Source organism: Pogonomyrmex barbatus, unplaced genomic scaffold (assembly GCF_055798465.1).
Source record: "Pogonomyrmex barbatus isolate J1 unplaced genomic scaffold, ASM5579846v1 scaffold14, whole genome shotgun sequence".
Lineage (NCBI taxonomy): Eukaryota > Metazoa > Arthropoda > Insecta > Hymenoptera > Formicidae > Pogonomyrmex > Pogonomyrmex barbatus.
Window position 1 is genome coordinate 7,278,494 of NW_028297110.1, and position 13,453 is coordinate 7,291,946.

The 13,453-nt window shown below is 40.0% G+C and overlaps 1 protein-coding gene across 1 annotated transcript; it reads left to right on the top strand.

Moving 5' to 3' along the window:
* Positions 1 to 6,651: 6,651 nt before the first annotated feature.
* LOC148937464 (uncharacterized) lies at positions 6,652 to 9,947 on the top strand. Its single transcript, XM_089073068.1, has 2 exons — positions 6,652 to 6,914; positions 9,828 to 9,947. Exons 1-2 carry the CDS (start codon positions 6,652 to 6,654, stop codon positions 9,937 to 9,939), a joined length of 375 nt encoding a protein of 124 aa, XP_088929194.1. The 3' UTR covers positions 9,940 to 9,947.
* The last annotated feature ends 3,506 nt before the right edge of the window (positions 9,948 to 13,453 follow it).

A 13,453-nucleotide genomic window follows, 5' to 3' on the forward strand; every position in this document is an offset into this window, starting at 1 on the left:
AGGCTACCACGAGCCCCACCATGGCGATCCTCGATCCTCCCACGCGAGCGCCGCACTCCCACCACCAGCGCCTCCCACATCAAGCGCGCACCCCACCATAGCGTCGCCGCAGTTTCGAGCCGCCGAATCGAAGCACTTCAGTGCACGGCCGACTGTAGGCAGTTCATCTCGCGAATCCGACTGGAGAGGACCTCCAGTCCGTGAACTCCCTCTTCAATTCCAATTCTAGTATTAAGAAAGTTCAATTCCAATTCTAGTATTAAGAAGTAACTCGAATTCAATCTCAAATCAATTCCAATTCTATTGTAGTGCTGGTGAATCTAACGTAACTCAATTCAATTTCAAGCTCTTATAAATCTAATTTTAAACGTGTTTTACAATTTAATCAATTTTTGTATCAATTAATTTTGTATTTGAATACCTTACAATATATATATATATATATAAGTGAAAAGTGATTAGTGTTTGTCAAACAATTAATAAATCCCAATCCTTCCACCCATCCTAGCGAAACGTACAATCGACAGAGTTCGCGAGGTAGAGTGACCACGCGTAATTTAATCAAAATAATAAGCGACCCGGGAGACCGTGCTTGCTCTCTTGGCTAGCAAGTTGTGCGTCCACCCGCACTACTCCCCAAGAGAGGCATCGCTTCTCACGCATTTTAATTCGCCAAATTATAAGATATCCGACAACCTGTCCCGCCTCTTGGCTAGCAAGTTGTGCGTCCACCCGCATTACTCCCCACAGAGGGCTACAGGTTCTCATCGCGATAGAAAGTTCAATCTTTTATTCGTAACTTGTAAGGGAAGCAACATTTCCCTTCATGGTCACTTTCGATGCCGAATAAACGCAAAAACCGCGCCGGACGTCAGCGTGCGATTCGTCGAACTCTATATGAAATTAAATCTGCGCTCACCGGTGATTTGAGTGAATTGCTCGGGTGTGAAGAAATCTACCAACCAAAATACGAAGGACATTTCAAGAATAGCCTGTGGGCTCCAAGTCCCCCGAATCCAGCAACGTTGTCTCCAGACGCCCCGCATCCTAGTGTGCATCCCGAGACCCGCCAGGCCGACAGCGAGAATTAAAAGCCCGAATCCAGGAACCGGGCCAACGAAAGGTAAGTGAATTTCCATTTCCTATTTGTGAATCGCGTTATGTGCAGAAGACAATCGGAAGGCTCACGTCAAAAGAAAACACATTCGGCCGCCGTCTTTAATCATCAAATAAGTATCTCTCGGTGTGTAGTCGAATTCGGATATGGTCTTGTCGGCATAGCTACCGATTCAAATTCTGCCAACCTCATATGCCTAGAGTGCAAATCCCGGTATAATCTCATCTGCAATTGTTACGTCGCAGGCGAGACGTGCTACGCGTGGAGCGAGTCTGCTCGCACTGGGCTGCGTGTTGTTTTTTACAGAATGAATTGACTGGATTATTGATATAAATTGCGAGTGTATATTGTGACGTCCTGGGAGGTCCTGGTAGATCGGACGGGGCCGAAATCATCAGATCCTCGACAGCTACACTCACACGTTATTTGTGAGATTCTTTTCCATGCGGTTAAGAGGGTAAAACCTCAGGATTAGATACTGCAAAGGAAGTAGGTAACAGGAATGTCGAAATGACTTTTATTTTCAGGAAAGAGTTTTCGATTTTGGGAATAAGGAATAATATAATATCACACTTGTGGTATTTGAATTGGAATTTATTCACTTTTATAAATGATAGGTATATATATATATTTAGTGAATGCGAGTGGAAGTACAAGTGCAAAAATGTACGTGCGCGTACAAGTGCGAATGCGAATAAAATGTAAGTGTCTGTGGATGTGAATCGTAAGTGCGAAATGGGAAAATGCGCGAGTGCGTGCGAGGGAATGCATGCGTGAATGCTCAAAGGTATCGTCGCTTGAGGTTTTTATATGTTGCCAAAACATGGAAGTAGGGATGACCTAAATTCCAACGTTATGATTCTACAGGTTTGAATAAAGCCTATTGTTAATCTACTTTCATTATGAATCAGCTATGATTCACGCATTTAAGACCTTCTAGTTGTCCTTGACATAGTTTTCTATTGGTCGACTTAGTCTACATTTGCTATGAGTCAGCGATGACTCGTGGTATTAAAATATTATGGCGCCCTTGACATTTAACGTTGGCCTACTTTCGTTTATAAACTGACCATGAGTCAGCGATGACTCGTGATACTAAAATATTATGGAGGCCTTGACATTTAACGTTGGCTTATTTTTGCTTTCAAAGAGTTATACTTCGTTATAATAATTCCTTTCTTATAATTAACAAACATATAGTTTGCTTGAATTTAAGCTTTTATAATAAATATTAATTATCGCAATATCGTTTTAGATATACTTTACAATTTTTGTAATAATAATGATTACATCGTATAATTAGTATATCTAAAATATATCAGTATAACTCTTTTTACATTTGTAATACATTATTTATTAAATGTTTTCAGGTACGAAATGGCTCTGATTGTGATTGGTTGAATTGTTAGGATAGTTTTCCATGCATATTAATATTCAAGATTTTTGTCATAGCCATAGGATTAGTGTTAATGAAAAAAAGGAAGTAACAATTATAAATATAAGTCTAGGATGAAGGTTTCTACAAGTTGAACTGGTTTATATACGGAGATTTGCCTGCTGAACTGATTTGAGTTTTTGAGGTAAGTATATGTAAGGAAGTTTATAATTGTTTAAATATCTTCTAAACAGTGCGAGTTAGGTAGGTATGTGTAATGAAGTAAGTTGCAGGATTTCCTGTGTGTTGTCCAAATCTTTCATAATAATTATTTGTTAATATAATAATTTATTTATTTATAAATTTTATTAAACGAAATTTAAATCGTAGAATTTCTTTTCTGAGATAAAATATGTTTCTATCCGGGTTGTTTATATAATTTCATAAAGAAAACTATATCTTATAAGGAAATGCATAATGTACGTATATATGTATATATGTGTGTGTGTGTGCTTTCATATACCCTTAATTTTGTTTATATCTTGAGAATTAAGAATCGTAACCACAAACTATAATTATGTTTTCGAAATGATTTTTGATGGAAAATGTATTTAAACAAGAAAAATATATCCATATTAGGACATCAACAAAATTTATCCTTGAAATAAGGATATGTATCATGAACTGTTGAATAAATGTTTTGTCATGAATTTTGTTATATTGTCATTATGACTTTTATTCCTTATTCATATCCTTTCTATTGTTATTAGTTTTGTTATTAACTTTTATATTTATTATTAAAATGGAACAAAAGTGAAAGTATTTGATATACAAGAGTTTCTGAAGTTATATTTGACGATATAAAGAAATTAGTTGGTATTTTGTTATTTATATAATTATATGATTTTGTTTATTAATTGGTAATAAAGATATTACAATGTACCGATAATTGTGTAATTGTGTAAATGTTTTGTTATAGTTTTCGTGCATTACGTGGGCGAGGTTTTATTTCCTACATTTGTTTTTTATTCATTATTTACTATTTGTTGAGATTTTGTTATTAATGTTGAAATGCTTAGATAAGGATGCGATATTAAGCTCTATTTTCTTGTTACTTTACTGAACAGTCTGGAGAAGTGATTTCAGTATGTTCTGTTTTTTGTTAGTGAGGTTCTAGGGAAAATTTACTAGGAACATTAAGGCTGTAGTAGCGCCATAAGGTTGTGGTAAGGAGCGGCCATTTTGTATAAATCTTTAAATAACTTTAAGCGGTATATTCTTTTATTAAATGTATAGGAAGGGTTTGTTTGTGCTGTCTCCTGATACAGTCAGTCATAAATAATTAAAATTTTTGAAAAATTTACATTAGACATGACCAGAGGTACTCTCGGTGCTGGGACGTGACATTTGGTGAGTGGTTGTATGGTTGGCGGGGTAGCGATTCCGTTATACTACCTGTCAATCTGTACCAGGTGGTATCAATCTTGTAGAGATTGGGTAGCAACTCGTTGCAGTCTTTGGGTGTGCCCGTCTTCGAGAGGATACGTGATCTTGGTTGTAGGTACAGTGAGTGATTTCGATAAGTCACTGGGAGTTCGTTGTAGCAATTGTCGGTGCGTCGTAGTTTACAATCCACCGGTATGCATTTTATTATATGAATAACTTCACCGGCAGTGACTGCAGTTATCCCGGTGTTTTCATGATTCTGAATGCCATTTCGTCTAGAGCGATGCTGGATAGTGAGAGGGCGTTTGGCAGGATTTGTTTCTCTAGGGCACATTTTTGCTCCATTATATCCTTGTACAATCGTGTTAATTGTGTTTTAATATGCTTCTCTACATATACAAACTTAGAGTTAACATATGAGAAGATATCTAAATTGTCTACAGAGGTTTTAGTTCTAGACTGGAAAGATCTTCCAGGCTGCGTCTCGAAAATGAGTAGTTTGGGGTGTTCCGTGTGGTATAACTTGTATCCGCAAAGATTTGTCTCTGTAGTTTTGGCTAATGCGAAGGTGGTATTCTTGGTTGTTACTGTATATATTTCGGGTGCTTGCTTGTATTTCTTTGGTGATAATTTCGTTGCTGTACCTTCGTACAAAATATCATACTTGTTGAAATGGCAATCATCTGTGTAGCGGAGATTCCAAAATGTCTCCGTGCCAGTCATTGCAGCCTCCTTGCGCTGATGGACATTGGGTTCCTGAAGGCAGATTCACTTTACTTATCGATCTTTTAAAGGGTATCGTGAACGTGCGTAGAGTTATTTCGACGGCGGCTTGCACTAACGTTCTCCCAAGTTCCGTAGCCGTCCGTATATTGCGTGCCTGCGCAGCGACCATCAGTAAAGGCTTGTCCTGCCAGTGTTACGCTGCGATGGTTGGTGGCGTTATTTATTAGCCGGTCAATGAAAGCGGTGCCAATGGCCAAGGATCCGGTTTCGTGTATCTTTTGGCAGTTGTATGCTCCAATTTCCTTTACATATTGTTTTCGACCCTCGGTTACTATTGAGACATGTGAATGCATTCCGCAGTAATATATTGTTCGGTCGATTTTAACCTTGCATTGGTATGCAGAGATTGTCTCGTATTCGGCTGTCTGAAGTAGCTGTATATGGACAAATGTTTTAACTGGTTCGATATCTTCCACGTCGCAGTCTCCTACGTCAAGGAGGGAGAGGGTGGTAATGTTGAGTCCCGTTCCGCCACAGTCATATCCTGTGAGTAGACTGTTGTTGGTAAGAAGATGCAGGCGATGGTAACGATTATCGACATGTTGATTTGTCTGGGGTCCGTCGGTAACTGACTAAAGCAGCACACTCCTTACTCCTCGAAGTGCCGTCTGGTGGGGAGTCAGTTGTGGTGGGGCTCCGATTCCCCGGTCGCTTTAACTTATCTATGTGTACAACGCGCGTTTTTCCTGATTTTAACGTGTGACGTCAGGAGAGCCAACGGGTAAAATTTTTCCTTCTCCTTTTTATCCCACCTGCGCAGAAGCGCCACTATTCTAGCCGCCAAAGTTGGCAACAACCGGCTCTCCTGCCGTCGACATACCACGTGATGCGCCTTACCGCCAGTAAATATACACTATAATAAATATAAGTATTATAATAATATAGGCAATCCCATAGGTTGCAAATTATTAGATAACCGATAATAGTAAGCATTTTTCCTAAAATAAGTAATAAAATTAAATAATAATAATAAATAAAATGATAAATAACAATAACAAATCATGCTAACAATAAATCTAATTAATTGTAAAATTATTACTATAATAAGGCTCGCGTTGCTGTTGCGCGCATCATCTCCAGTCAGCCGCGCGCTGATTGACCGACCAACGACCATTATAGATATGTACATCTGGTCTAGCTCTCTAGTCTATGACCGCCGCGAACGCCACAAGCGTTGGCGTACCCACGTCATCCGCCATCTTGCGCCACGTGCGTTGGCGTACCCATGCCATCCGCCATCTTGCGCCACGTGCGTTGGCGTGCCCACGCCATCCGCCATCTTGCGCCACGTGCGTTGGCGTGCCCACGCTACCGCCATGTTGCGCAGCAGCGCCGCCGCAGGCACGCGTTACAAAGCGCGGCCATACTCGTTCACTCTTGTGCGCGTCGTCGACCAGTGAACACCGCGCGAGCGTCGTTCCTAAATCCTTGTCTCGTTCAAGTATAAGCGTGTTTCAATCTCTAGATTTAGTTCAAACCCTATTAATATTTCAAATTCTAGTTTAATATATATAGTGTTAATATTCCGTACATCTTGTTCGTGAGTGTAAATTCAGTGAATATCTAAATATATCGATTTTTATTTAACGCCACGTGTCCTTCATTATCATCTCATCCCTTGTCTCCGAGATTCCGATAATAACGGATGTGTTCGCGAGGCTAAAGAGGCAACGGGCGTTCATCATAACTCAAGTCTTCTTTTACCGAATAATTAGCAGCTAAAGCAAGAATTCCGATCGTTTCTGGGGGCAAGATGTTGTGCGTCATCCGCACTTATCACAAAGGAAACATCGGACTTCGAGCACGCGGTAGCTCATGCATTCCAACGCGACGCCGAACCGTAATGCGTAATTGGCTCGCAGCCGAATGTAATATCCTAACCCCCACCTTTTAATTAAATATAATATACGCCTAGAGCCTCTGCCGAATGCCTAAGGCACGGAAAAATCGCGCGGGTCGTAACAACGCACTTCGGCGACTCGAATACGACCTCCACGTGGCCGCGATTTACGACCACAATGCGATCATCGGCGAAGAAGTGACTTACGACGGCGAGTACGAACTCCTCGTGCATGATCGCCTCTGGAGCGCCTTACCAGCCCCATCCGTGCCCGTAGCAGCTTACCAAGGAAGCAGTTTTCGACCACGTATCTCCCTCGAAGAGTATCTGCGCAGAGCAAACACCGAAAGGTAAGTGAGAATCATGCATCGAGTTTTATTCCCGGTTGCTTTCACGTTTTCCCACCGGGCATACGTTTACACCAGTGAAATATAGAGTATAAAGAAATTAGATGTAAACGAATATAAGTGTACTCGTCGCGCTCAGGATTCTTTCGAGTTGCATCATTCGGTTTGTTCGCGTCGAGCGACCGCCGCATAATTGCATCACTCGACCGGAAAGGTTTTACGATCGACCCCTTTTTTTTGCCTCCCTTGGCTACTTTCCCCTAAGGCATGTAGGGTTTTGAGCTACTTTATCGTTGCGTATGGAAATATTCTAGTTTCGAAATACCATTTAACGTTGAATATTCGCCGCGTAATGTTAACACCCGTTATTTGACGTAATGTGCCCGCTGTGACGTCCTGGGAGGTCCTGGTAGATCGGACGGGGCCGAAATCAACAGATCTTCGACAGCTACACTCACACGTTATTTGTGAGATTCTTTTCCATGCGTTTAAGAGGGTAAAACCTCAAGATTAGATACTGCGAAGGAAGTAGGTAACAGGAATGTCGAAATGACTTTTATTTTCAGGAAAGAGTTTTCGATTTTGGGAATAAGGAATAATATAATATCACACTTGTGGTATTTGAATTGGAATTTATTCACTTTTATAAATGATAAGTATATATATATATATTTAGCGAATGCGAGTGGAAGTACAAGTGCAAAAATGTACGTGCGCGTACAAGTGCGAATGCGAATAAAATGTAAGTGTCTGTGGATGTGAATCGTAAGTGCGAAATGGGAAAATGTGCGAGTGCGAGGGAATGCATGCGTGAATGCTCAAAGGTATCATTGCTTGAGGTTTTTATATGTTGCCAAAACATGGAAGTAGGGGTGACCTAAATTCCAACGTTATGATTCTACAGGTTTGAATAAAGTCTATTGTTAGTCTACTTTCATTATGAATCAGCTATGATTCACGCATTTAAGACCTTCTAGTTGTCCTTGCCATAGTTTTCTATTGGTCGATTTAGTCTACATTTGCTATGAGTCAGCGATGACTCGTGATATTAAAATATTATGGCGCCCTTGACATTTAACGTTGGCCTACTTTCGCTTATAAACTGACCATGAGTCACAATTGTGACTAAATATTATGGCGGCCTTGACATTTAACGTTGGCTTATTTTTGCTTTCAAAGAGTTATACTTCGTTATAATAATTCCTTTCTTATAATTAACAAACATATAGTTTGCTTGAATTTAAGCTTTTATAATAAATATTAATTATCGCAATATCGTTTTAGATATACTTTACAATTTTTATAATAATAATGATTACATCGTATAATTAGTATATCTAAAATATATCAGTATAACTCTTTTTACATTTGTAATACATTATTTATTAAATGTTTTCAGGTACGAAATGGCTCTGATTGTGATTGGTTGAATTGTTAGGATAGTTTTCCATGCATATTAATATTCAAGATTTTTGTCATAGCCATAGGATTAGTGTTAATGAAAAAAGGGAAGTAACAATTATAAATATAAGTCTAGGATGAAGGTTTCTAGAAGTTGAACTGGTTTATATACGGAGATTTGCCTGAACTGATTTGAGTTTTTGAGGTAAGTGTATGTAAGGAAGTTTATAATTGTTTAAATATCTTCTAAATGGTGCGAGTTAGGTAGGTATGTGTAATGAGGTAAGTTGCAGGATTTCCTATGTGTTGTCCAAATCTTTCATAATAATTATTTGTTAATATAATAATTTATTTATTTATAAATTTTATTAAACGAAATTTAAATCGTAGAATTTCTTTTCTGAGATAAAATATGTTTCTATCCAGGTTGTTTATATAATTTCATAAAGAAAACTATATCTTATAAGGAAATGCATAATGTACGTATATATGTATATATGTGTGTGTGCTTTCATATACCTTTAATTTTGTTTATATCTTGAGAATTAGGAATCGTAACCACAAACTATAATTATGTTTTTCGAAATGATTTTTGATGGAGAATGTATTTATACAAGGAAAATATATCCATATTAGGACATCAACAAAATTTATCCTTGAAATAAGGATATGTATCAGGTGAACTGTTGAATAAATGTTTTGTCATGGATTTTGTTATATTGTCATTATGACTTTTATAAAAGTGAAAGTGTTTGATATACAAGAGCTTCTTAGTTTCTGAAGTTATATTTGACGATATAAAGAAATTAGTTGGTATTTTGTTATTTATATAATTATATGATTTTGTTTATTAATTGGTAATAAAGATATTACAATGTACCGATAATTGTGTAATTGTGTTTGTAAATGTTTTGTTATAATTTTCGTGCATTACGTGGGCGAGGTTTTATTTCCTACATTTGTTTTTTATTCAGTATTTACTATTTGTTGAGATTTTGTTATTAATGTTGAAATGCTTAGATAAGAATGCGATATTAAGCTCTATTTTCTTGTTACTTTACTGAACAGTCTGGAGAAGTGATTTCAGTATGTTCTGTTTTTTGTTAGTGAGGTTCTAGGGAAAATTTACTAGGAACATTAAGGCTGTAGTAGCGCCATAAGGTTGTGGTAAGGAGCCATTTTGTATAAACCTTTAAATAATTTTAAGCGTTATATTCTTTTATTAAATGTATAGGAAGGGTTTGTTTGTGCTGTCTCCTGATACAGTCAGTCATAAATAATTAAAATTTTTGAAAAATTTACATTAGATATGACCAGAGGTACTCTCGGCGCTGGGACGTGACACCGCATTGTTTTTTTCTCGAGCCACGAGACTCACGCACTCACCCAGACGCCGTATACAAATATCGTATGAGTATGGTGCGTTGCCTTACCACATTTGGATATCGACGCGTAGACGACGTTATCGCCGAATCGTTCCCTAACAGTGCCGAATATCTTTGCTTTCGATGCAAGGAAGAAATACCAGAAGGGACTCTTACGTATCGTCTGGAACTGGCCCACGCGTTCCAGTTTAGGTACACTTCCGCCCGGGATCATTGTGATAGCTGCCGTACCAGTCTTGTAATAGTCCGCGACATCGAGCTTTGCCCTGACTGCACCGAGGTTTTTATCGTATCTCTGGAAGTGCTCAGGGAATTAGATAACACCATAGAAAACATCTGCGGACGATATTACCTTGACGAGACGAATCCCACTCCCAACGGCATTTTATCGCGCCGGCTAACCAATTTCTCCGTTTCACTGATCCGCTCACGGTCAAATAATCACTCGATGTCTGGTTAATCGGTCAGCCGTGTAATTTGCTGAAATCCCTCGAGAGCGTTTTCAATAATTTGCCGCTGAGATTATCGGAGGGGTCCCCGCGGTCTTAACGTAACATATTTGGTGACAGCGGTGGGATATCGTTAATCGGGAGAGTCGAACATATCGGCAAATCTCACCGACCCACCCAGCGTTCGTACCGTGATTATCGCACCTTATGCTTCGCACCCCGGTAAAATCTAAAAAGAGCGATATGAATACTCGGAATAACCCCAAGAAACCTTTGACCGAGGAGGAGCTCAATAGGATTCGCGCCGCGCAAGAGGAGCGTGCCGCGCAATTGCAGGCCGACGCCGATGCGTTAGAAAAGGAAAGAGAGAGAGTCCGCGCAGAGAATGAAGCGGTAAACCGGGAGAAGGATAGAATTAGGCTGGGACACGACGCGGTAAACCGGGAGAAGGAGCGAGTTCGGGCAGAAAACGCCGCTTTGCAGCGGGACCGCGCCGATGCCGAGGAAGGCCGAGCCGCGTTACGCGAGATGAGCGATATGATGGCGTTGTTGCGCGCCGAATTAAATAGCATGCGACGCGAAATGGACATACGCCGCGACCCTCCATTGCGAAGCCCCAGCCTACCGCCAGGCCAGCCGTTCGGTGAGACGCCACCGCTATTCGGGGATCACGAGTCGGGCGCCGAACCGCCCGCCGTTCCGAAGATTACCTACCGGGAAGCCACCGAGTACGTGCCGCACTTCGACGGTTATAATATACTGTTGTGCGGGTCGTTTCGGAGGATCGGTCCAGGAGTCGGCGGGGATGAAGCACTCACCACTTCAATTTTATTTTAATAAATTTTATTAACACTTAATACAGTTGTCTTTTCTAATTCGGACCGCGACAGACGTGACGGCACGCGGATCTCGACCAGTCCTCTCCTCATATCGGTCTGCCCTTTTTATCCTGTTCCGGGCGGCCGGTCCTTGCCGTGTCATCAACATGTTCGTCAGCGTTCGCGGTATATTTCTGGGTCGCGCGGCGGTTTTCCACGTAAGGGCCGCGCAACCCGGTTCACAGTTGCTTCACGTCGAACGATTACACCATATTTGCGCGATTAGCACACTTCGCTATCGCTTGGTAAAATAATAATTCATCGGATAAAGTATCGCTTGCCGCAATCCGCTTTGTCAGCGGTGGGCGTGATTGCATTCTCGGCGCTCGCGACATCCCTCCCCCCCTTCGATGGAAGGTGATCTTACTTGTTAGTTTACATATGTTGTCGCGTGACTGTAATATAATCGTGTGCTTATGACTAATATAACATAGCATCGTCGCGGCGCCTCTGTGCGGTCTCGCTTTTCTTCTGCTTTTTATTTTTGTTTTTGTTTATGCGCCATGTTATTAATCCTATTATAGTTATTATTATTACGCAGGTACCTGTTCCCATAGAGTATACAGTGTATTTATTTTTGAGTAAATTATAATCGCTATCTTCTAGAGTTTCTCTTATTTCTTCTAGACTTATGCTTAACTTGGTTAAATCTACGGGGTTCTTAATTATTTGTCGTAACGTGTCGGTTTTCGCTAGCTTATTCTTATCGGTGTCTTTATTTTTTATTTCTAATGTTATATTGTATTCGGGGAAGTAGTTTTGAATATATTTTATTCCCTCAATTTTTCGTGTTTTTAATATTACATTTGGTGTGATTAGCTTGCAATTATCTTTTAGTTTTATGTTTCCGGTTTCTTCTAATATAATTTTCTCTTCTATTTGCTTTTCGCACTTAATGCTAATTTCTTGCTTGTGTGTCGTGGAGTAGAGCCACGCTTGCTCCTCCGTCAATGCTATCCACAACAGTGTGTTAGATATCATATGATTCTTTTCGCAGTAATTGAGCTGTCCCGGTGTATGTATATATATTTGCACCTCGCATGGTGCTATTGTTTCCGCATAATATGTCGCGAAGTTCTGTTCGCATGTGTATGTGTTTGTTTCTCGTATGCAGCGTTCTAACTCTACTTCCTCTAGTAATTTGTAGTGGTGATTCTCTTTATCTATAGCTAGCAAGGGGTGGTTTATTCTTATGTAGGCGAATACATTCGCATGATCGTGTACTGGTAGCGGTATTGCTTTAACTAGTTTAAATGTAGGGTATGCTACTACCGGAAATCGCAAGATTGTGTATATGTATGGACCATCTGAATATGCGCTAAAAGTGATGTATGTGTGTATGGTCTGCCAGTGCTCAATCTGGATTTTAAAAGGAAAGTGTAATCCCATTTGTAATTGTGTAGCCGCTTCTTTGAGGGCTGTTATTATATGTTTGATGAGTAGTAGTCGTGTCGGTATCATTCCGTTTTTCCCGTATGTCAGGTAGTCTATTACATTTTCCGTGTCCTTCGTTAAATCGTTCATTATCGTTGTCAGGATTAATAAGTGTTCGTCTACGTCTGCCTGTAGTGTTGACTCGGTCAATCGTTGTTCTAGTCGTTTTGTCGCACTCATTATCAGATTTTCATTATAATTTAGAGTATTTTCTAATTCGTCCAAGTGCGCTATTGTGGCGTTGATTACTTTTATTTGATTTGCTACTGCGTGCTGCAGTACCTTGCCGTTTGTTCGTAACGTTTGCAGTTGTTCGCTAATCTTCGATGAATAATTTGAGTCGGTTCGCGTGCACCGTCGTAATTTTTCGTTTCTGTTTAATCCTGTAATTGACATCAGAAGTTTTCTCGATTATCTGATATGGACCTATCCATGGTGCTTCCAATTTCTTCGAACGTCCTCTGCGCACTGCTTCGTCATGCAGGAGGACCTTATCTCCTACTTTGAAAATTTTTGTATTCGTATTTTTATCTGCATAGTTTTTTGCCTTTTGTTTTGCTTCGCGAATATTTCTTTTGCTACTTTCTGTGTGGCTCTGAGTCGTTCTCTTAATTCTTGCGCGTAGTTATCGTATGTGTAATATGGTTTCGGCGGCGCTGCCAGGGCCGTAGGTAATGTTGCTTGGTGCCCGTACATCAATTCGAAAGGTGTATAACCCGTTGCTGTATGCGGTGTCGTATTGTACGTGAACATCGCGTATGGGATCCATTCATCCCAGTTGGTTTGATCCTCATTTATATAGTGCCTTAAGTATTCGATCAGAGTCCTGTGCGATCTCTCCATTGCTCCGTTGCTTTCAGGATGGTACGCGGTTTGAATTTTCGTTATTTTTAGGAGGGTGCATACATCCTTGAACATTTCACTGACGAAATTCGTTCCTTGATCTGTCAGTACTGTCTCCGGTATTCCGAATTCGCATATTATTTTTGTGGTGA

Coding starts and splice junctions, on each gene's coding strand:
- LOC148937464 (XM_089073068.1), top strand. CDS start 6,652: ATGCCTAAGGCACGGAAAAATCGCGCGGGTCGTAACAACGCACTTCGG. Junction 6,915..9,827: donor CGCAGAGCAAACACCGAAAG/GTAAGTGAGAAT, acceptor TTTCGATGCAAG/GAAGAAATACCAGAAGGGAC.